The sequence below is a fragment of the Schistocerca americana genome, chromosome X (assembly GCF_021461395.2).
Source record: "Schistocerca americana isolate TAMUIC-IGC-003095 chromosome X, iqSchAmer2.1, whole genome shotgun sequence".
Lineage (NCBI taxonomy): Eukaryota > Metazoa > Arthropoda > Insecta > Orthoptera > Acrididae > Schistocerca > Schistocerca americana.
Genome location: NC_060130.1, coordinates 609,951,998 through 609,976,690, shown reverse-complemented (window position 1 = coordinate 609,976,690; position 24,693 = coordinate 609,951,998). Strand labels below are relative to the sequence as shown.

General features: G+C 38.9%; 1 protein-coding gene across 1 annotated transcript in view; it reads right to left on the bottom strand.

Moving 5' to 3' along the window:
* Window positions 1-24,693, bottom strand: part of LOC124554918 (protein unc-79 homolog) — an 859,177-nt gene that overhangs the window by 286,484 nt on the left and 548,000 nt on the right. The window contains exon 36 of the mRNA XM_047128608.1: window positions 1,587-1,684. Coding sequence (XP_046984564.1) covers window positions 1,587-1,684 — 98 coding nt within the window. The remainder of the gene's footprint in view (window positions 1-1,586; window positions 1,685-24,693) is intronic.

The window sequence follows — 24,693 nt, the reverse complement described above, 5'->3', positions numbered from 1 at the left end:
TAGATTGGCATAGGATGTGCCATGTGGGTGCCCATTACTTACCATGAATTTGTTTGTAGGTGACTGCTTCAAGGGGTAATTGATTGTGGGTGTGGATATAGTTGGAGGAAGGAGGTTGAAGGTTTGGAGTCAGTCAGGCTTTGGGAAGGTACCTTCTCAAATGGCACTAAGAGGGGATACTAACTTAAAGTTATAACTAGCTTAGTCAGTTTAACATGGAGTTCTTGCTCTGGAGCTTCTTGGCGTCTCTCACATTAACAAACTGTTGCTAGAATTGAGGGTAAAAAGTTACTGTCTTAATGTGGCATTGAACCAAAGACCTGCTGATTAATAGTTCCATGTTTACTGATGATGTGTGAGATCTGAACCAGAGACTTTTCCATCGCCAGACTTCAATGCTACATATTCAGTTACCAGTGTCTACTGGGCCGCTGGGCGCAGTAGACAATGCAAGTTAAACATATCCGTACAGTACTTTACTAACGGGAAACTTATTTCTTTCTATAAAATTCATGTAAGTCATGAGAATGAAGCTGACAGGTTCTCAGTTATGAAGTAAGAAAGGCAGCAATAACTTCCAAAATTGCACTGAAAGTGCTGCTTGAAGATAAAAAAACTGGTGCTTTATTTTGTGTGCTAGAATGATTACCAACACATAGAATCGTGATACCCTGAGCTACACACACATTTATCAGTTTGTACTTAAGGACCAAACTGTCATTCTTATAATATCATGAATGTTACCCAATCAGCAGACCCAATGCCAGAGTTCCTCAAAGGGCTGGTGGTGGTGACTGCTTTGGACAAGTGACATCTATGACATTTTCCTTAAACTATAGTATTAAGTTCACGTCAGTGGCATCTATCATTCTTGGTGTTACAATTTTCACAAATACTAATATATGTATAAACATGAAACATTCCTTGCAAAAATGGTTATTCATAGTTAACCATTTTCATCATGTGTAGAGTTCTAGGAACAACAAAGAAAATTAATGTGTTACACTCACAGATGAAAACTCTATGCACAGTCTCCACATCACAATGTGAAGAACAAACTATAAAAATTACAGCAAAGAAACTTCCCCAGTATGACAGTAGCAAGGCTTCTTAGAAAATTGGTCTCCATCTTTGTGAAGAAATGGTGTTACTGAACAACAAAAATCTTAACTGCTGATGGCATTACCTTAGGCTAATAATATGAAAAATCCTTGTTTCCAGTAAACTAATATGTTAGAAATATTAATATAAAACTTTAGGATTTTAATATTATGTACCAGTACATATATTTTACTATCTCTTAAGCAATTTTATAATTTACCACATTATGCAGTTTTACTAGTTGTTGTTGACAAGTCTTCTACACACTTAACAAAAGACTAAATTTTTACATAATTAGACAATAGAATATTCTCATTATGATTGTTATAACATGATGGATAGATGTATCAGTTACAAACTAGATTAATTGCTCAGAAACGTAGGTCACGAGGAATACATTCAAGAAAACAGAAATGGCATCATTATTACAACCATCAAAGCAGAAAAAAATTATCTGATTATGAGAAGTAAAACCAAATTATTACCTGAGTTTCTGATTTCTCAAAACTGTCTTGTCTCAAATATATAGTACTTGCAAATGTTTCAAGTTCTGTTGACTTCAAGTCTGGTGTATTCGGGCAATCTAAATATTTCAACAGAAGAAAAATATTAATGATGACAAGAAAAAATAGTAATAATAATAATAATAATAATAATAATATGGTGCTGTAGCAATGCTGTTCAGTACTCATAAAATATTTGCTGTCATGATAGTTTTAAAATGATCAGTAAAAACTTATAAATGGCTATTTGAGATTAGATTCAAGCATCTACAGACATGAAAGACAGCATTTTATAGCAGTTACATATTTGTATATGTAAAACATGTTTAATTTGTCACTGAAACCCATGTCATGGGACAAATTGGGAAGATTACAATTTAAAATAAGTATCCTTATATTTTTATGTATTTGTAAATACTGTTACTTGCTAGTGTATCAAGGCATGATACAAAATGGTGATACATTCAGTTCATGTTATAGATACTACCACCTATCTACATGTTATGATCTTTATTCATTACAGGGCAAAGGTCCTGAGTTCAAGTCTCGGTCCGGCACACAGTTTTAATCTGCCAGGAAGTTTCATATCAGCGCACACTCTGCTGCAGAGTGAAAATCTCATTCTGGAAACATCCCCCAGGCTGTGGCTAAGCCATGTCTCTGCAATATCCTTTCTTTCAGGAGTGCTAGTCCTGCAAGGTTCACAGGAGAGCTTCTGTAAAGTTTGGAAGGTAGGAGACAAGGTATTGGTGGAAGTAAAGCTGTGAGGATGGGGCATGAGTTGTGCTTGGGTAGCTCAGGTGGTAGAGCACTTGCCCACGAAAGGCAAAGGTCCTGAGTTCGAGTCTCGTCTGGCACACAGTTTTAATCTGCCAGGAAGTTTCAGATCAGTGCTCATTCCGCTGCAGAGTGAAAATATCATTCTTTATTCACTACAGTTCACTACAGTTTCCCTTCCTCATTGATTGATGTCCTCCAGCTAACTACAAGTATTACATCACTGCAGCCATAATTTTTAGTGGTACCCTGGTAACCTGATACAAATATTCAGTTTTTAGCAGATGATGAATCATTTTTGTTCAGAAGGAGGTACAGAATAAATTTTAATTTCACAGTTCTTTATGTATTGTTCCTTGAGCCAACTATCTTTCTTGTCTCGTGAACTACTTGAACCAACTCACTCAGGCACATTTCAAATGCAAATATCTACAGCACACATACTATCATTTATAATGTTTCGATTCTCAATGTGTAATTTTAGGCTTCCCTGGCATATGATGATTTCGAAATGAATTAACCTAGGTGTCATCATCCAAATGATGTGATACTTTCATAAGCTGACTTGTTGCCATCATCAGGCAGTCCTGATGACTGTCTCAAACTGGACATCATCTTATATATTTCTTCCTTCATGAATTTGGTCTCAGGTCTTGAAATGTTTCCCAGGTATCTCTGTGACAGTTTAGCTGAGCAATGAAGTACATTACCTGCTAATGTCAAAACACTTTTTTTTAATTACCTGCATCTTGACTTGAAAATCTCTCTCTCTCTCTCTCTCTCTCTCTCTCTCTCTCTCTCTCTCTCTCTCTTTCCAAATCGGCATCCAACTAGACTGTGTACACCTCATACCATTAAATTCTTCTCCTTTTTGACATGCTGTTGAGTGCTGAAAACTCAACAATAGACTGCTTTTCTGCACACTACTAAATGAGAGGATTTTTCTTCTTTCATACACCACATGTATATAATAACTTTTTACGCTCAGGAAACAACTTTAAACAATTCCTTGTCTGCTTGACAAGTGTATTCCAAATATACACAGCTAATTGCAGCCCTACTAACTCCAATATCTTTTGTTCTGTGACCCTTTTATGGATTGTCATGGCCTTCTTCTTCCATGGAAGTCATCAAAACTCTGAGTTGGGAATCTGCTGCAAGGAGGAAACATTAAAAACAGGAAATACGGCCAATCATTAGACACTGCCAACGTCACCCCATCCAGTAGCAATACCATCTATATTGACATTCATGTAACATGCATATTACAAAGAAACCGCATTCTCATCACCACTTTATAAACTACATTAAATAAATTTTCTTCAGCAGTCAACGATCAACATTTGCCGATCCTAAATAGCCAATGCAACACATCACTTACATGATATGGTACCCTATAGTCTGTAGCATTCAGGTGCATCTCTGCTGGCTAGCTGGAAGAGGAAGCATGCCTGTAGGACCCAAGATGTGGTTCTAAGTCGCTGCACCACTATTGCTAGCCCATGACACTGCTGAGTGTCTATTTGGTGTGGTCTCAGCTCTTCTGTTGGCATGGCATGAGTGACTATTCTTATGGACTTTTGTTGTGGTTTGAGCACACTAAAGGCTGGGTCCTATACCTTACATACTTGGAGACTGCTGGTTTTATTCATCAGTTCATCACGTAGTCAAATTTCCAAACCAAACCACTAAATGAGTTGATCTGTTTTAACAACTTGGTGGCATCATAATTCATGCTATGTCATTTGGAGATACAGTCTGCTAAAGCTGACTTTCTTGGTTGCTCTTTATCTGTGTGATGCCCATACTCCACACATCTTATGTATCATCTGGATAGTCTGACCTAAGTATATTTTCTGTCAAAGTCAGGTGTCACAGAGCACTGCATCTTCAAAGAAGTAAGCATGAATACATTGACACTAAGTTGTTAGAACAGGGCAATATATTCTATGATTGTGTTTTAAAAGAATCTATAGCGTTTCAGGTGAAAAATGAACTGATAAAAAAAGACAGCAGTTTCAAAATAAGTAAGGCTTAAGACTCACTCTTTTGTGTGCTCAAATCACAACTTTCTGTGGGAAGTCCCAAACAGGCCACACCACCCGAATGGCAGTGGTCTCATGATCCCAGCTATAGTGGTGCAACGACTGAGTACTGTGGCTCAGGTTCCACTGCTCCAACTTTCCAGTGGAGACTCATCCAGGAACCCTGAGCCTGAGGTTGACAGCAGTGCGGAGATTATGGACAAAACAGCATCAAGCAGGAGGCAATCAGTTATCAGGACCACTGGGTCTTGCACTCCTGAAGTTTGTGAGTGGACTAATACTGGTGAAAGGTCTTGGGCCACAGATGGAAAGTCAACAAAAGATGAAGTTTCTGACACCATTGCTGATGAATAGAGGGGGACAGTAATAGTAGATTTGAAGGCTACATTTTGAATTTCCAAGAACACTGTTGCTGTGCCTGAAGTTTGTTGTAGTGTTCCTGCTGATTCTGTCATTGACTGCACAGGTATGGTTGGATGTTCTAAACTTGCCACTACTGGAAAGGAAAGTGGGATGCTATTTACTTTACTTGTTGATAGAACAACTTTCATTATTTTGGCGCCCATAGCATCTTTACCCTTGTTACTTCAGTGCAGACCATGAGTTGTAAAATGCTCTCTTACAGATCTGTTAATTGGTATGAAAGTTGCCTTGGGAAATGATTTACAAGTTTTTTGTAGTTTCCTGTTTGTGTTCATGATTTCAATATTAACATACAATTTTTCCATTAAATCATGCATCCGTTGAACAGCCACAACAAAGATAATACACTCCTGGAAATGGAAAAAAGAACACATTAACACCGGTGTGTCAGACCCACCATACTTGCTCCGGACACTGTGAGAGGGCTGTACAAGCAATGATCACACGCACGGCACAGCGGACACACCAGGAACCGTGGTGTTGGCCGTCGAATGGCGCTAGCTGCACAGCATTTGTGCACCGCCGCCGTCAGTGTCAGCCAGTTTTCCATGGCATACGGAGCTCCATCGCAGTCTTTAACACTGGTAGCATGCCGCGACAGCGTGGACGTGAACCGTATGTGCAGTTGACGGACTTTGACCATGGGCATGCGGGAGGCCGGGTGGACGTACCGCCGAATTGCTCAACACGTGGGGCGTGAGGCCTCCACAGTACATCGATGTTGTCGCCAGTGGTCGGCGGAAGGTGCACGTGCCCGTCGACCTGGGACCGGACGGCAGTGATGCACGGATGCACGCCAAGACCGTAGGATCCTACGCAGTGCCGTAGGGGACCGCACCGCCACTTCCCAGCAAATTAGGGACACTGTTGCTCCTGGGGTATCGGCGAGGACCATTCGCAACCGTCTCCATGAAGCTGGGCTACGGTCCCGCACACCGTTAGGCCGTCTTCCGCTCACGCCCCAACATCGTGCAGCCCGCCTCCAGTGGTGTCGCGACAGGCGTGAATGGAGGGACGAATGGAGACGTGTCGTCTTCAGCGATGAGAGTCGCTTCTGCCTTGGTGCCAATGATGGTCGTATGCGTGTTTGGCGCCGTGCAGGTGAGCGCCACAATGAGGACTGCATACAACCGAGGCACACAGGGCCAACACCTGGCATCATGGTGTGGGGAGCGATCTCCTACACTGGCCGTACACCACTGGTGATCGTCGAGGGGACACTGAATAGTGCACGGTACATCCAAACCGTCATCGAACCCATCGTTCTACCATTCCTAGACCGGCAAGGGAACTTGCTGTTCCAACAGGACAATGCACGTCCGCATGTATCCCGTGCCACCCAACGTGCTCTAGAAGGTGTAAGTCAACTACCCTGGCCAGCAAGATCTCCGGATCTGTCCCCCATTGAGCATGTTTGGGACTGGATGAAGCATCATCTCACGCAGTCTGCACGTCCAGCACGAACGCTGGTCCAACTGAGGCACCAGGTGGAAATGGCATGGCAAGCCGTTCCACAGGACTACATCCAGCATCTCTACGATCGTCTCCATGGGAGAATAGCAGCCTGCATTGCTGCGAAAGGTGGATATACACTGTACTAGTGCCGACATTGTGCATGCTCTGTTGCCTGTGTCTATGTGCCTGTGGTTCTGTCAGTGTGATCATGTGATGTATCAGACCCCAGGAATGTGTCAATAAAGTTTCCCCTTCCTGGGACAATGAATTCACGGTGTTCTTATTTCAATTTCCAGGAGTGTATGTGGGATACTTCAAAGCTTATCTTTTAAAATGCTCATTGCCCTCCTACTTTCCATCTGCATCTCCTATCACAATACACTTGCTTCCACACTGTAAGGAACTTTAATGGTTTTTTAGAATTTCAGATAAAGGCATTCCTGGTTTGACAGGGCCAGTTGTATGAAGTCTTTGTTGAGCATTTTGTAAAATTTTGGCGATTCCTCTACCATGGCAATCTTCAAATAATGTATTTTGCAATTTTTCTTCAGTACATGGTCATATTATGATTAAATTTTTTGTCCACTTTTGTTTGAGATTTATCACTATTTTTCAAATCACCAGTTTTTTTTGTCATCCCTTTTCCTTTTGATTTACAGCCTTGATACTCCCTCCACAAGATCAACTTTATTCTTCATTTGGAACACGAATTTCTCTGTCCTTCATACCAAATTAGCCAAATTTTTAGGCCTAATATATCTTTATTGTTGGTTTTTGTCCTGCACATATTCTTCAGTGTTGAGATACAGGGTGTTTCAAAAATGACCGGTATATTTGAAACGGTAATAAAAACTAAACGAGCAGCGATAGAAATACACCGTTTGTTGCAATATGCTTGGGACAACAGCACATTTTCAGGCAGAAAAACTTTCGAAATTACAGTAGTCACAATTGTCAACAACAGATGGCGCTGCGGTCTGGGAAACTCTATAGTACGATATTTTCCACATATCCACCATGCGTAGCAATAATATGGCGTAGCCTCTGAATGAAATTACCCGAAACCTTTGACAACGTGTTTCTCCATTAGACTATCCTGACATACAAGTAAGATATTTGCACTCTGTGTCTTATCTACTTTTCATTAGTGACATTGTCTTTTATCTGTAATAAAATGTACAATAGTATCAAGTGTTACACCATTTGGCAAATAAATAAAGCAGTTGTAAGTTTAATATAAGTCACTATTTCATTAAGAAGCAGTAAGAACTTTCTCCTTTGGTCTCTTCTAACATCAATAAAATGAGTCAGCTTTGTAGAGTGTATAGGATTTAAGCCAACTTGTTTTTCTATTGCTTCAGTTTTGCAACATCAAGAGCCCAAATCAATATGTGCTATGACAGTTAAAATAAGGCTCTAGTTACATTAATTAGTTCAGCATTGAAATTTGATTGTTCCTTGAAGTTAATGGATTGTCAGATGATTATGTATGCTTGTCATTGATCACAACTGACTCTGTATTGATCGAAATTATATGTCGTTTCAAGCATAAAATCCTTAGCAGTAGTCTTGATTATTATATGGTATGGCATTATTGTAGCACTCAAGAATGTCTAAAGAGTGAAAATTCAAGTTTTGTCCTGTCTTTTATATCTGTGCTGGTCTCTCAGTCTGTTTAATCATAGCTGGCAATCAACTTACCTAGAAGGTTGTTTTTGGGTAATGATATTTTGGTTGGTTGGTTGGTTTGAGGGAGGGGACCAGACAGCAAGGCCATTGATACCATCAGATTAGGGAAGGATGGGGAAGGAAGGTGGCCATGCCCTTTCCAAGGAATCAGGCTGGTATTAGCCTGAAGCAATTTAGGGAAATCATGGAAAACCTAAATCAGGATGCCTGGATGTGGGTTTGAACTGTCGTTCCCAAATGTGAGTCAAGTTTGATAACAACTGTGGCACCTTGCCTGGTAAATATTTTGAGAAATTGTAGCAAAGGATGGGTTGTTCACTTGGAATCAGCTCAGTGTTTTGTATGACATGCCAAACAACTTTATGTTTTGTTAGAAATACACTCTTTATGCAAACATATTTCATATTACCTCTGAAGTCAATGACTTTACATTTTTACACAGTTCTAACAATTTGAATTATGTGTAAGGAACTTAACTATTTAAATGAAACAGCATTTGGCTTAAGGTCTGTAAGTGATTATTTCTTTCCATACTTCTGAGTGAATACTATTTGCAGGCTAGCACAAAAATATCCACCAAAATTTAGCCACAGAAAAATTTTGCTGTTTGAATAATGTGTAACTCAAACAACTTTGTCTTGAATTAAATGTACTGAATGGAAATGAGTGGACTGGTGGGGATGAAATAAATTAAGATCCAGTGACATGAAATGTTATAAGTGCAAGCCAGTGAGATAAAGCTGAATCTGCAGAATATGTTGCATCAGTTGAATATCTGTGCTAGATTGGGACTTTTTAATCCATATTTCCTGCTTTACATGACCAACTGCACTAAAAATTAGGCTATGCGTGCATATCTCCAGGCTTGCTCAAACTTTATTTGTCATTGATGTTTTCATCTATGACTTCTGAACACTACCATCTATATCTGGATTTGTTACTTTCTTGAAAGTTTTTTATTTACCTTTCTTACTAAGAACATAAAATATATGTAATACATTTTAGATGAGTTCCATGTTAGAAACTCTGTGCACTCTGTTACTCTGGTGATGATTGGCTCTCTGAAAGCCATGAGCTGATATTATCCAGAACCCTATATGCTACATAATTTACATTGTATACCATTTTTTCAAAATGTCATTTTTGTCATAAATTAAAATAAGGCGATCTACCATTCAGATATGTTCCCTGTTTGTTGATACTGGAGATCAACTTTGTATAAGATGCAAAAAGAACCACTGCTGATTTTTTTCTGTGACTTTGTAACACTATGACTCATGAAAAAGTATAGCATAGTCCATACAATATTCGTTCGATCACATACTGTATTCTGCAATTCTTACAGAACCCTCCACCTCTTGTCACCCTGCATTGAACTAGCATGATAAGATAAGGTACAAACTTTCCCTAAATGAAAAGGTCAATGTTTAAAACAAGCAAATCCCAGGCAAGTAGAGATGGAGACTCAGAATGTCACACTGAAATGTCAGTCTGCCTCATGGATTCTGTGGGGGAAGGTGTGATGAAGCAAGCTGGGATAATTTTAATTCCCCTCTTGTTTAGTCATCTGCCTCCTTAAAATTCATTTTTTCATTTTGGCTTAATTAACAGTAACGTATGTGAGTATAATCTGTATTTTCATAAAAGAGAAAGTTTGGCCCTTAGTTTTAAAGAATATAACACCAGATCTAATGTTGTGCTTAGTTTATGTATGTAATTGCTTTTCTAATTTATTTTGACTATTATTAGTTAGTACCTTTCATTATAGGGCAAAATCAGTAATTGTTTAGTAGCTTAAATTCTATTGTTGACATATAAACAAATATTAATTCAGCACTAATTATAAACGTTTGGAAGATGAAATGATAGTAATTTTAAAGGATCTATTTAGATCTATTTGAATACATGTTAGCAAAGACAGACCTTAATTAATTCCAAAGTAATTAACAGTTTTGTCAAAAGTATTGTTTGCATAACTATATATGTTAATTTCATGATTTAACAAATAATTTGGCTTAACCCTTGTAGTAGAAGAAACTGTTACAAAGATGCAGTTTTTTTATGTGTTCAGTTAATTTAATGAGCTAAGTTTTAATTGTAATTTCTGTAAATTAAACTTCGAACAATGCGTAGTTTCATCACCTATTATTGTGAGGATATATAAGGGTCCAAATTTTGGTCACCAGATAGTCAGTCCACAGCCGAGTTTCAGTTGAGGAAACTGTGTTGCTTAGAATGACAACAATGTATCAACTGAACAGTGAAATAATTGTTACACCAATAGAATGTGCGTTAAAGCAATGACAGTGACTGTTCAATTTATTAGAAGACCTGTGAACTTTGTGGTTAGGTTTTACTGCTTGCAGATGTTCAACAGGAAACTACTGTAGCAGTATGTGGAGGTTTGGCTGCAAACTGTTAATGAGGCTTATCGAAAGTTAAACAATAGTGCACTGGCCAAATAACTGTGTATTATTGGGGGGTTGTGAATAATGAAATTAAAGTACTATGAAACGCAAATGTGCACATGTGAGTTACATTATTTAGTGCCCAAATAACAACCCCCACAAGCCACGGTGGCCAAGCAGTTCTAGGCGCTTCAGTCCAGAACCACACGGCTGCTATGGTCACAGGTTCGAATCCTGCCTCGGGCAGGGATGTGTGTGATGTCCTTATGTTAGTTAGGTTTAAGTAGTTCTAAGTCTAGGGGATGAATGACCTCAGATGTCAAGTGCCATAGTGCTTAGAGCCATTTGAACCATTTTTATAAACCCCATTTTTCAGCCAGTGTAGCGACACAGTATGTCGACACCCAGGACAACAAACAACAAATGAAGAAATAAACAAAGCAGGTGGAACTGCTACAAAGGGGAGAGGTTAGTGGTGACAAAAATTCAAATGAAAACACAAACTAAACAAAAAGGGAATAGGAGTAACTTGAAAAAAACTTTCTATGCTGCAGCATATAATATTCACAACATGAGAAGTGAAAAACATCTCTGTTTGGCACTTAAATTGAAGAACATTGAAAGACATGAACTAGGAATCAGTGAGACAAGGCTCAAAGACAAAGTGATTACTATCCTCCAGTTGTAGAACCTCCTAATTAAGAATAAACTGGATGTAAATTTGCATATTGGTACCATAGTTCTGCTAATTCACAACAAATGTAAACACCTTATCACCAAGACCATGTACATTTCAGACAGAGTGATCTGCATGATCCATGAGTTGAATTTTAAGATTAGTCTTCAAATAATTTGTGCCTACAAACCCACTTCCACCTTAATAGATGAAGAGATAGAACAGTTCTATGAAGATCTGATAACAGCGATCAATTCTGGAAACACCACATTTTCCTTAATACTTGGCAGCTTTAATGCCAACATAAGAATGAAGTTCCCGGACAACCCTGCCTTCACTGAACATTTTGAACCTGGAATACAAAAACAGAGAGGGCAAATGATAATGACATTTCTTAACAAAGAACATTTATACTGCATGAACACATGTGTCAGTCACAAATAGCTTCAATACAGGCAGTGACCATAGACCAGGTACTTTATTAAAACTTGACTCAAGAGAAAATGTGTGATGAAAAACAAGATACAACCTACAATAAATGAGCTGAAAAAGAAGAAAAAGTAATTCAGCCATTGCTAGACATGAAACTAGCAGCAGAAAAATTAAGAAGATTGAACTCTTGACAGAAATTACCAACAGTACTGGAACAGTGGTAAAGGAAGTCAGTGCACTCAAAAACAGAAAAATCCAAAATTCACCCTCAAAACAGAACAGCTTATTCAATGAATGAAAAACACTGACAGAGACTCACCAAAATACAAAACATAAAGAAGGCAATCAAAAGAGATGAGAGAAGACAAAGCATAAGAGTAATTGAAAAAAAAGTGAATATGGGAGACCTTTTTCTGGGCAACCAAAAGTTGAGATTATCATTCACAAAACTGGGAATGGCCAAAGAGAAGTTGTTACTGAAAGAGGCAGAATTATAAGAATTGTCTAGAACTTTTATTGGAAGCTCTACAGTCAATCAGTCACAAAGAAAAGCCTGCAAGATGAATCATAAAGATCTATGATAAATGTGGGAATGAGAGAACTGGAACCTGTCAATATAAATGAATTGAATATAGCTTGTGTTTTTGCAGAAGAATTGTAAGACTCCATGAGAATATCAGATCATGAGTGAGATGCTTAAAATTGCATGAGAGACACTTCAAGAAGTGCTCCTACTCCTACTAAATAACTGTCATAACGAAGGAAATATTCCAGAGCCATGGAAAAATGCATAAGTCTTTCTCCTCTTCAAAAAAGGTGACAATGTAGGTCTATTACTCTTTTATCTATCTTTTACGAGCTGCTAATAAAACTCATTACACAGCACCTGAGTAAGAAATTTGACTTTTAAGAGGCAGATGGAAGAATTAGCAATGAACAATGCCATGAGGATGCAGATGGCAATCTAAACAACTGCATTAAAGACACATAATGTGTTTCCACAGGACATGTAGCCTGTAATTGAAAAAATGTCATGATGGTCTCTCCATTGGCAAAAGATTCCAGACTAGTCTTCCAAACTCTTGACAGGGGATTGCCAACAGCAAAGTGAACTTGAAAAAGAGATTGAATAACCGACAAAAGGACAACGATCTACGTGTTGGCGCATGGAATGTCAGTAGTTTAAACATGACAGTGACCTTAGAAAATATGAAAAGAGAAATGCTAAGGCTTAAGCTAGATATAATGGGGTTAATAAAGTGAAAGGGAAAGCAGACAAGGAGTTTTGGTCAGATGAGTATAAGACAATATCATCAGCAGCAGAAAGTGGTATGACAGGAGTAGGATTCATTATGAATAGAAATGTAGACCAGTTCAGTGATAGGGTTGCTCTCATCAAAATTGACAGCAAACCAACTCCAACAACTATAGTTCAGATATACATGCTCAAGATGAAGAGATAAAAAAATATATGAGGATATTGAAAAGGTAATTTAGTACATAATGGGAGATGGAGATCTAACAGTCATGGGGGACTGAAATGCAGTTGTAGGGGAAGGAGTAGTAGAAAGGGTTACAGGAGAATATGGGCTTGGCACTAGGAATGAGAAGGAGAAAGACTTATTGAATTCTGCAATAAATTTCAGCTAGTAATAGCAAATACTCTATTCAAGAATCACAAAAGGAGGAGGCATACTTGGAAAAGGCTGCAAAATACAGAAAGATTTCAGTTTGATTACATCATGGTCTGGCAGAGATTCAGAAAACAGATGCTGGATTTAAGGTGTACCCATGAGCAGATACGGACTCAGATCACAATTTAGTAGTGATGAAGAGTAGGCTGCAGTTTAAGAGGCTAGTTAGGAAGAATAAATGTACAAACAAGTGGGATACAAAAGTATTAAGGAATGAAGAGATATGTTTGAAATGAATATTGTGATAAGGAATAGCTCAGTAGGCAGTTCAGTTGAAGAGGAGTGGACATTTCTTAAAAGAATAATCATGGAAGTTGGAAAGAAAAATGCAGATACAAAGAACGTAACTGTAAAGAAACTATGGGTGACAGAAGAAATTATTGAGTTGATTGATGAAAGAAGGAAGTACAGAAATGTTCAGGGAAATTTAGGGATACAGAAATACAAGCCACTTAGGAATGAAATGAAGAGGAAGTGGAAGGAAGCTATGGCAAAATAGCTCCATGAACAATGTGAAGAAATCAGAAAAGCAATGACAGTCGGAAGGACTGACTCAGCATACAGAAAAGTCAAAACAACCTTCAGTGCAATTAAAAAAAAAAAAAAAAAAAAAAAAAAAAAAAAAAAAAAAAAAAGGGAAAAAAGGGCAGTAGCATTAAGAGTGCAATGGGAGTTCTATTTTTAAATGCAGAGGAAAGAGTGGATAGGTGGAAGGAGTATATGGAAGTCCTGATGACATGACAGAAGAAGAAACAGGAGTTATAAGAGATAGGGGATAGAGTATTAGAATCAGAATTTAAAGAGCTTAAGAAGACTTAATATCAAATAAGGCAGAAGGATTGATAACACCCCATCAGAATTTCTAGAATCATTGAAGAAATGGCAACAAAACAACTATTCTTGTTGGTGTGTAGAATGTATGAGACTAGTAATATTCCATCTAACTTTCAGAAAAACATCATTCACACAAGACTGCAAGAGCAGACAAGTGTGAGAATTATTTCACACTCAGCTTGACAGATAATGCATCCAAATTAGTGACAAGAATAATATACAGAAGAATGGTAAAGAAAATTGAGAATGTGTTAGATGACAATCAGTTTGGCATTAGGACAGGTAAAGGACCAGACAGGCAGTTCTGACATTGTGGTTGATAATTGCAGCAAGACTAAAGAAAAATCAAGACATTCATAGGATTTGTCTAACTGGAAAAAGTGTTCAACATTGTCAAATGGTGCAAGATATTCAAAATCCTGAGAGAAATAGGGATAAGCTATAAGAAAGATAGGTAATATACAATATGTGCAAGAGCCAAGAGGGAACAATAAGAGTGGAATACCAAGAACGAAGGGCTTGGATTAAGAAGGTTGATCAATCAACATTGAAGAAGCAATGATGGAAATAAAAGAATGGTTCAAGAGTGGAATTAAAATTTGGGTGAAAGGATATCAATGTTAAGATTCAATTATGACATTCCTGTCCTCAGTGAAAGTGCAGGAGAATTACAGGACCTGCTGAATGGATAAACAGTCTAATGAGTTCAGAAAATGCACTTGGAGTAAATCAAAGAAAGATGGGAGTAATAAGAAGTTACAGAATTGAGAACACTGAAAAACTTAACATCAGGACTGGTGATCATGAAGTAGGTGAAGTTAAAGAATTCTACTTCCTAGGTAGCAAAATAACCCATGGCATATGGAGCAGGGAGGACATTAAAAGCAGACTGAGTCTACTAGTATCAAACATAGGTGTTCATTTGAGGAAGAAATTTCTGAGAATGCATGTTTGGAACACAGTATTGTATGGTGGTGAAACAAGGACTGTGAAAAACTAGAAAAGAAGAGAATGGAAGCATTTGAGATGTGGTGCTACAGAAGAATATTGAAAATTAGTTGGTGGACTGATAAGCTAAGGAATGAGGAGGTTCCCTGCACAATTGGTGATGAAAGGAATATATGGAGAACACAGGGAACACAGGGGCAGGATGGTAGGACATCTGTTACGACATCAAGGAATAACTTTCATGATACTGGAGGAAGCTGTAGAGGGAAAAAACTGTAGAGGAAGGTAGAGATTGGAATACATCCAGCAAATAATTATAGAGAGATGTACAGAGTATAATATTCCACCTCACATGGCCATCACAGACCACCAATTGGCAATTGACATGATAAAAACCTGGGCAGAACTGGTTTCCATTTCAAAAACCTTCAAAAACATTCATTGAAAGATAATTGGTTTCTATCTAAAATACCTCTTTCTCTCACTTTAGAAAGTGCTTTTGCTGATAGGCATTTTAATCTCTCTGAAAACAGACCACACATTAGACTTGTGATTGATTACAATTATTATGCATGTTGCAGTAATTTTGACAAGCCCACTTCATATTTCATTGTTCCCTGTAAGTTTTGAGTCTTTGGTGGTTTTATATATGATTCAATGTCTATTTGCTTGTTTCATGTAGCTGCAATCTGCATGTGACATGATCATCCTGGAGTAGTAGCTTGAACAAGTTTGGCATATTGGTATGTATTAAAAAAAAAGGAAGCTTGCTATCAGTAAACAGAAAGTGGTTACAGAATATGCAAAATGTTGGGGGATCACAAACAGTTCTATTGTCATATAGGAGATATTTAACGTGTTGAGTACACACCTGTTGTCCTGATACATCTTTCAAAATCATCTATATATTATGTTTGTTCTAAAAGTTACCTAGTCTTTTGATTCAATTCATTGCTTCAGCCCGAGGAGGTTTTTCAGCAATTTGCACTATCGTCTATAACAAAACTCTGAAACAGGCTATAAATATCCTTCATATTATTATAAGACTTCCATTTTCTGCTACATAATATTCTAATACCAGTGGTAAGCCAAAACTGTCTCTCATTAGTACGGATTTTCTGTCTGCAATTGAAATTTTATTTTTAAGTTGAAGAAGAGCTATCAAAGAGAGTGGTGAAGTTTTGTTAGACTGAACAACATTTGTCATACAAGTTGTCTGTGATGTAGACATCATGTGAAGTGAAATCTTCAAGATTAGCTTTAAATGTATGAACTGACAGTTGATCAAAATCTAGAAAGCTTCTTTTTTTTTTCTTTTTTTACTACAACGGGGTATAAGTCTATGAGTCTACATTAATTCCTTTCAGTGTTAATATTTGCCCGTCATGATCAGACATGTTATTACTAATTATCCTCACAGCATTCCACTCAAGTAGATAACAATAAAAGGAGAAGGTATCCATGATTGTGTTACAGTCACCCTGAATTCTAGATGAAAAGGTTTTACTTCTACATCAGGATGTAGGACAAAAGAAGATCCATTAATTTTTTCTCCTAGAAAATGTATCATAAAACTATTGATAAAATCCCCAAACAAAACTAATTTGATGCCTGTCTTCTGCCTGGAGGTTAGCACAGTGCCATGTCTGGGGAGGAAAAACTGGTAGCCTGAACTGAGAGACCTGTGGGCATCTATAATTCAAAAGCTTCTACTGAAAATTCAACCTATGCTTTACAGTCCTCAAATATTTGTTCTCTACAATGTTTTGATTGACCAGTGTTTTAAACTGAATCATTATATTTGGCATAAATGGTCACTATTCTCATCAGCAAAGAATTTCTCACGTAGTAATCAGATCACATATGCATCTTTACATGAAACATTAGCACTTCTTCTCTATTTAAATGTTACTTCAAGCAAGATAAAAATAATATGAGATTGAAAGTCTAGAAGTACTTCATTGACTCTCCCTGCAATACCATTCTCATTTTAATGAAACAACTTTGGTGACCTTTCTGATCTGCACTCCCTATTTATTTCATTAATTTCCACCCTTATGGAAACTGTCCTCAAGCTGGGATACCTTTTAATTGCCCCTGGCTGTTGGCATGAGAGTCGAATGTAGGATGTTCAAGAAAATAACATTGTCAGCTGGTGGGTGCAAGACATGTGGGGCATTCTATCTTCAACACTGTGCAGGAACAATGCGTTTCACAAGCCACAGTGATGTGTGTATAGGGTAAATGTGACAGATGGCTTATTTCCAATCATCTCTTACTGGTAAATGCTACAGTAATGAACAGAGCAAGCACATGCACCCATTTGTATGCCTACAGGAACCCACAGATCACCTGTACCTTCAGCAAGATAATGCACAACCCAATCATTCCCTAATTATGTCACAATGGATTTAAAAAACATTGCATATACATGAAGGTGTCTGTGAGAGCCCCTGTGGCCCCACCACATGTCAGCTACCCTCAAACATACTGAGCACACACGGGACACTATCAAGCAAGACACATACACACACCTTGGTCCCACATCCAACCAATCTCCATGAATTACACACAGTAGTTGTGCAGTGATGGATAAGAATGGTTCACAAATCACTTTAGTGTCTTATGTAGGCAATAAAATTGTATGTAATTCCCATCATAATAGTAAAAATTACATAGATTACAAGGCGGTTGTGTCTAATTTGATTGCTCATGATTTTATATGTGACAAAATATCAGTAACGCAGAGCATTTCTATGCCATATCGGTCCCAGATTAATTGAGATGATGTTTTTTTAGTAAATTGTTAAGTGTCAAAATTTACATATACTTAAAAAATGTGACCAGCCCCCTCCCCACACACAAACAAACATTCTTTCTGTCTCCATGTGCTTACACAATGTGGCAATTATGGACTTCACTTTGTAAAAAATGAATGATTGGAGTGAGTTAAATAAATGAACAATAAATAGAGTATATTTACTTCAATAATATTTCCTAACTGTTATCAGTTTTCATGAAGCAGAAACATAATTGCCCAATAAAATGAATACGTATAATTTGACATAATATGTAATAAATAAAAAACTGTCAGGTAGGTGAAGTTCTGCATAAAATGTATATATTCTCTATAACATGGTTGCTGTATATGTATATAGTAACTGGAATCAGACAACACCAGGAGACATTGGCTGACTGGTGATGGACATCGATGGTGAGTAGCTGAAACCCACGGTAAGACAAAAACAGCAACATATGACAGAATAACAAGTACAGAGAGTCAACCAAGTTGAGAGCCTAGACATAGCAATATAAGGAACCAAACAACAATGAGTACAATGAACGATACAAGTGTGAGACCCGATAGGTCATGGCCCCTGTGCTTCTAGCTTTACAGCAGGGTTGTGAGCACCGATAGTCTGGTGCAGGGGGTGTGTGGCCCATGTGCAGTATTGAGGCAGTGACAGTAGTGTCTGCAAATTTGAGGAACACTGCCTGTCATCTAGATCCATGTGTTCTGCTAGGCTTCCAAATTTGTCCAGCTGGGATACCAATCCCTCCTCCCCAAAATTTGTGTTTAGGGCCTGAAGCACACTCGAAAATGTTTCAGAAGGTTCACCAGTGGCATGGTTGGTGTTCTGCCAGCAGGGATAAGGAAACCAGGATGTTGAACAATGTGATGGGGAACAGTGGTGTGGGAAATGACTGTTGAATGGACAGATGCTGCGGTGAGGTCTCTACCTGCACAGGAACCACTGACAGAGCCTTGGAGTGAAAATCATACCCATGTTGTTGAGAGACTGGCAAGGGCAGGCACTCCAAATTCATGTGACCTACTGATGCTGGTGCAGTCAGTAGGTGGGGACAGAGTTGGTTGGTGTGCTGATACTCCTATCTCCTCGACATGTCAACTGTCATAAGGTGTCACCCACAGATGGCCACCACAGTAGGCAGCATCCACATAGAGTTTGTTCCACGTGAATTTGCCCAGACCTTTGAACCGACAGGGTACTGTCCAGCATGTTGGACTGGGTTTCCAAGGGTTGTGGTATCAGAAGATGGAGGAGAGTATGTGGCTGTCACCCATGGAGTAGTTTCACTGGGCTGCGGTCAGGTACAGATGTGGGCCCCAAGGTGTTCAGGAGCACTGTGCAAGCCACTGGTGAGTTTGATGTGTCCACTGTTTTCAACATTTGTTATTTAAACATTCATGCCACCTGCTCCACTACACCACTGCAGGATGGGTGGAAATGTGGACTAAACATATGTTTGATGCCACTGGTTTTGCAGAGCTGTTCAAAGACAATCACTGTGAACTGGGGTCCATTGTCTGAATTGAGGGTGTGGGAAAGCCCTTCAGTGGTGAAAATCTGGATAAGTGCATTGAATATAGCAGTTGTAGAGGTGGACGCCATGCTAACCACATACGGGTAGTTGGAGTAAGCATCCCCAAAAATGAGTCACATAAAGCCCAAAGTGGAATCAATGAAGTCCAGATGAATGTGATCCCAGGGGCAATGGGGACAGGACCAGGGGTTGAGAGACAGAGGTGGAGCAGTCTGATGTTGGGCACGGGCACAACAGCTGCACACCATGCCTTCCATGTCTTTGTTCAGTCCTGGTCAGTAGGCATGTTGTCTAGCAAGGGGTTCCATCCATGACATACCCCAGTATCCATAATGAAGGAGATCCTGGACATGAGAGCATAAGTTAGTTGGGATGACAACATGGTGCATCTAGCAGGAGAACACTGGGGACAAGAGACATATAATGGAAGAGGTGAGCCTAGGCCCAGAGTTCTGGATCAGTTAATTTTGAAAAGTAAGTGGCTCACTCAAGCAGAACACAGTGTGTGACACGCTATAAGAAAGGGTCATGGGAAATGTCAGTGGTTATGTGAGTAGCGGCAATAGGAAACCTGTCTAAGGTGCACTGTTGTTATGTGTCAATGTGGAAACAGGAGATCTCATGTTGGTCAAAAGGTGGATCTGGTTCTGAGAGTAGATGAGAGACTGCACTTGCGTTTTTGTGTTTCACACCTGGTTTGTACTTAATGGTGTAATTATAAGAACTAAGGGAAAGAGTCCAGTGCTGGAACCTTTGAGCTGTCTGCTCTGGAAGCTGAGAGTGGGGCCCAACGAATGCTGTCAAAGGTCTGTTGCAGTAATGAGGGAAAACTTGGTCCCAAAAAGGTACAAAGGAATTTTTTAATGATGATCACAAAAGCCTGTGAGTAGTTTCTTTGAGTGGGTGTCAGTGTCTTTGAAACGTAGGTGATAAATTGCTCAGTACCATCATCATTACGGTACATCAGCACTGCACCAATGGCATAGGTAGAAGTGACAATAGCCAAAACAAGGGGATGTGATGGAGAAAAGTGCATAAGGCAAGGCACTGAGTGTAGCAGGCACTTCAGTTGCATGAAAGCATGCTCACAGGCACCACCAGAACTGAATGCCCTTCTTCTGTAACTGGCTAAGTGGGTACATAATTAGATTAGATTAGATTAGATTAGATTAATACTAGGTCCATGGATCATGAATACGATATTTCGTAATGATGTGGAATGAGTCGAATTTTCCAATACATGACATAATTTGGTTAATTTAACGACATACTTAAGTTGATATAACAACTTTATTTTTTTTTGTGTTTTTTTGTTTTTCTTTATTTTTTATTTTTATTTTTTTATTTTTTTAATATTTTTGTTTTTTTTTTCTTTTTTTTCTTAATTTATATCTAAAAATTCCTCTATGGAGTAGAAGGAGTTGTCATTCAGAAATTCTTTTAATTTCTTCTTAAATACTTGTTGGTTATCTGTCAGACTTTTGATACTATTTGGTAAGTGACCAAAGACTTTAGTGCCAGTATAATTCACCCCTTTCTGTGCCAAAGTTAGATTTAATCTTGAATAGTGAAGATCGTCCTTTCTCCTAGTATTTTCTTGGGGAAGCAGTTTTCAAATGCATTTACAAAAATGTCATGAAATAAATTACATTTAAAATTGGCATCAGGTTCACGGTACACCTCATCCCAGTCTAACTGCTGTAGGCTTTCCCTGAAATTTGCAATTGTTAAATCATTGACTGAACGTACTACTTTGGAGGACTGTTTAGTACTGCTGAATGGAGCTATGTCATATATTGTAACTAGCTGTGCACCATGATCAGAGAGACCATTCTCAACAGGCTGAGCATTTATCTGGTTAAACATATCTTGGTCTATAAAGAAGTTATCTATCAGTGAGCTGCTATCCTTTACCACCCGAGTAGGAAAATCAATAACGGGTGTCAAATTGAAAGAACCGAGTAATACTTCAAGGTCATTTTTCCTATTACCCTCTTTCAGAGAATCTACATTGAAGTCCCCACAAATAATAATTTGTTTCCCCCTGTCTGACAGATAGCACAACAAGGACTCCAAATTTTTCAGAAATAGATGAAAATTTCCTGATGGGGACCTATATACAGTTACAATTATAAATGTGCCTTTATTTAATTTAAGCTCACAGGCACATGCTTCTATATATTTCTCTACACAAAACTTTTTTGTTTCTATACTTTTTGCACAATGATAACTTTTGACATATATGGCAACTCCTCCTTTCTCCATATTTTCTCTCATTACATGTGCAGAGAGCTTATAACCACTTACATTTACCTTATCCATATCAGTAACAATGTGATGCTCAGACAGGCATAGTATATCTATTTCATTCTCAGCTTCTAAATCTTCTAAACAAACCAGAAGCTCATCTACTTTATTCTTTAAACTCCCAATATTTTGATGAAATATACTTACATTATTTTTAATTATACTTTTATGAGAACCTTTCCTTATTCTGACATTTGCAGTACTCTCCTGTCTGAGTTTCTCATTGTGCTTAGGCCTAGTTCCTATACCAGTGGTCACATGGTGTTCAGAGAGGCAGATTATGTCAACTGGGTTGGGTGACTTTAATTCATCAATGCAATTACCTAGGACTGAGATACAACTTGGTGGAGATAAAATTTCTGGTAATTGGTGAAAATTTATAATTGGTAGCTGTGATTGGTGATCCAATGTGCTAGAATTGTGCTCTTTAATTTCTTTCCTAAACTGAAGATTTGTTTCAATCCTGACCTCTCGTAGAACTTGACATCTTTCTGTCTTACCTATCCTAAAAAAGGTGCTGCTCCAACACCTGTAACCACTGGTATTTTACCATTCATGGCAGTGCCTCCCCCCTTAAATTTCCTGCTATTACCCCAGCCAGTTTCCCCTTCCCTTTCCTGTTGAGATGTAGGCCGTGCCTGGTATAGTCCCACCTACTGAGATAATCAACAGGAACCACACCAATATGAGCCCCCGCACCCGACCCAAGCAGCCGTTCCAACTCCAAATTAACTCTCCCAACAGAAGAGTTCAAATGAGGCCGGTCATGGCGTCTCAGGACAGATACAAATTCAACATTGGTGTGTCTCGATGCCGACGCAATCTTTACCAGGTCACACTCTATACTGTACCCAGGATCTCTGTCGATGCTGTTCCCTGGCCCTCCCACAATAACCACGGTGTCTTCCCTGGTAAATCCTTTACAGAGTGAACCTAAATCCTCTGTCACCTGATCCAGACTAGCACTTGGTTTGAAAAAATTTGTGACCTGGTATTCTGGTCCTAATTCCTCCTGCAGAAGTTGGCCTACACCTCTGGCATGAGAACTGCCTAACAACAAAACTTTCTTCCTTTTCGATGACTTTCCTACATTCTTTTTCAATTTCCTATTGAAAGTTTGTTGTGTCCTGTCTACACCTACCTCTGCTTGAGGCTCATCAGTTTGTAACTGAAGCAACAGGTCAAACTTATTTTTGACATTCACCACAAAACTGTCAGACTTAGTTCTAGGCCTGTTCCTTCTGCTACCTGTTGCCACTTCCCACCTCTCTTTGCCCTTCTCCCTCCTTAACCTGTCCAGATCTTCCCTAGCCTGATCTAGCTCAGCCTGAAGGGCAGCAATTTTCCCCTCCTGTTCCACTATCTTCCTATCTCTGCTGCAAATCCTACATAACCACTGATGAGCCTGATCCACTTTCCCAACACCCATGCCACTGCAGTCCCCCCAGTGAAAAAAACTTCTGCATCCATCACACCAAACCCCGGAACTAACAATTCTATGGCAAGTCAGGCACTTCTCACTCATGGCAAAAATAATACTTTAGCTAGAATAAATCAATTAAATTACCGAAAATCAAAAAAGACGTTACAAGAATTAAGCCTATTCACAAATGTATATAAGCAAGTTTCTGATTTAAAATTCCGCTGTTTTTCTGAGATCTGTATTAAAACAACGAAGGTATACGCTATTTATTATATATTTAACTCGATGGAATGAAAAAAGGACAATTAAACGAGATACTTTAACTTTGATTCTCCAAAAACGTTACAAGAATTAGGGCTATAAACAAATGTATGTAGGCAAGTTTCTGATATAAAGTTACGCTGCTTGTGGGAGGAACTTAGAATAATAATTCACTTTGCCTGAAAAGGCCTGCAAGGTTTTGGCAATGTCACAGAGAGTCAATAGTCAAGAAATTTTGGTTAGTGAGCTGAATCTTGTCTTCATAGAGCAATTGTCCAAGGTATTCCACTTGCTCCTGGAAAAACTGGCATTTGTGTTGGTGGCACTTGAGCCCTGCATCATGTGATGTAGTGCAGGTGCTGCAGAGGTTGCACAGGTGGTCCTAGCACATAGCACCCATAATAATTAAGTCATCTAGGTAATTGTTAAAAGCTGGGATGGACATAGTTCACTGTTCTAGGTATCTCTGGATGATTGCCAAAGGAGAAGAGATCCTGAAGGGCAAATATTTGTATTTGTACAAAAAAAGGGTGTAATGATGACCATAATGAATTGTGATTCCTCATCTAGTGGGACATGTAAATAAGCACTGGCAAGGACTACCATAGAAAAATATTCACTAACAACAAGCTTTGGGACGAGATTCTCCAGATATGGTATGAGGTAGGTTTCCACATGTGCCTGATCATTGATTGTTTACTCAAAATCTCCACAGAGACAGAGGGAGCAATTTGATTTCTTAACCATCACAGGGGTGTGGCCCAAGCACTAATTCTGACAGGTTCAATTACCAAAGCTTCATGAACACAATCTAGTTTGAGCTTAACAGCTGTCTGCAGGGAGGCTGGCCAGGGTGGCCGAGCGGTTCTAGGCACTACAGTCTGGAACCGCGTGACCGCTACAGTCGCAGGTTCGAATCCTGCCCTGGGCATGGATGTGTGTGATGTCCTTAGGTTAGTTAGGTTTAAGTAGTTCTAAGTTCTAGGGGACTGATGACATCAGATGTTAAGTCTCATAGTGCTCAGAGCCATTTGAACCATTTGTCTGCAGGGAGACCAGAAGTGAATGTGCCGAACAGAAATGGGACACTGCATCTGGACATACAGAACTATGTACCACAAAATTAATGGTGCACCCCAGGCAAAGTTCGAACAGAGGCAAGAAAAAGGCACAAGGGTCATCAAGTTCCTGGAAGGGGACTGTGTCCGAGACAACCTGAACTTTGACAGTGATTGAGAAACCAAATAGTGAGAAAGCATCCAAGCTGAAAATCTTGCCAGGAGAGTGACTATTGATAACAAACAGTGTTATTGGGTGTGTAACCCTCTTGTATGCTGTTGTAGTTGTTAATTGTACCTTGAGGGGAATTG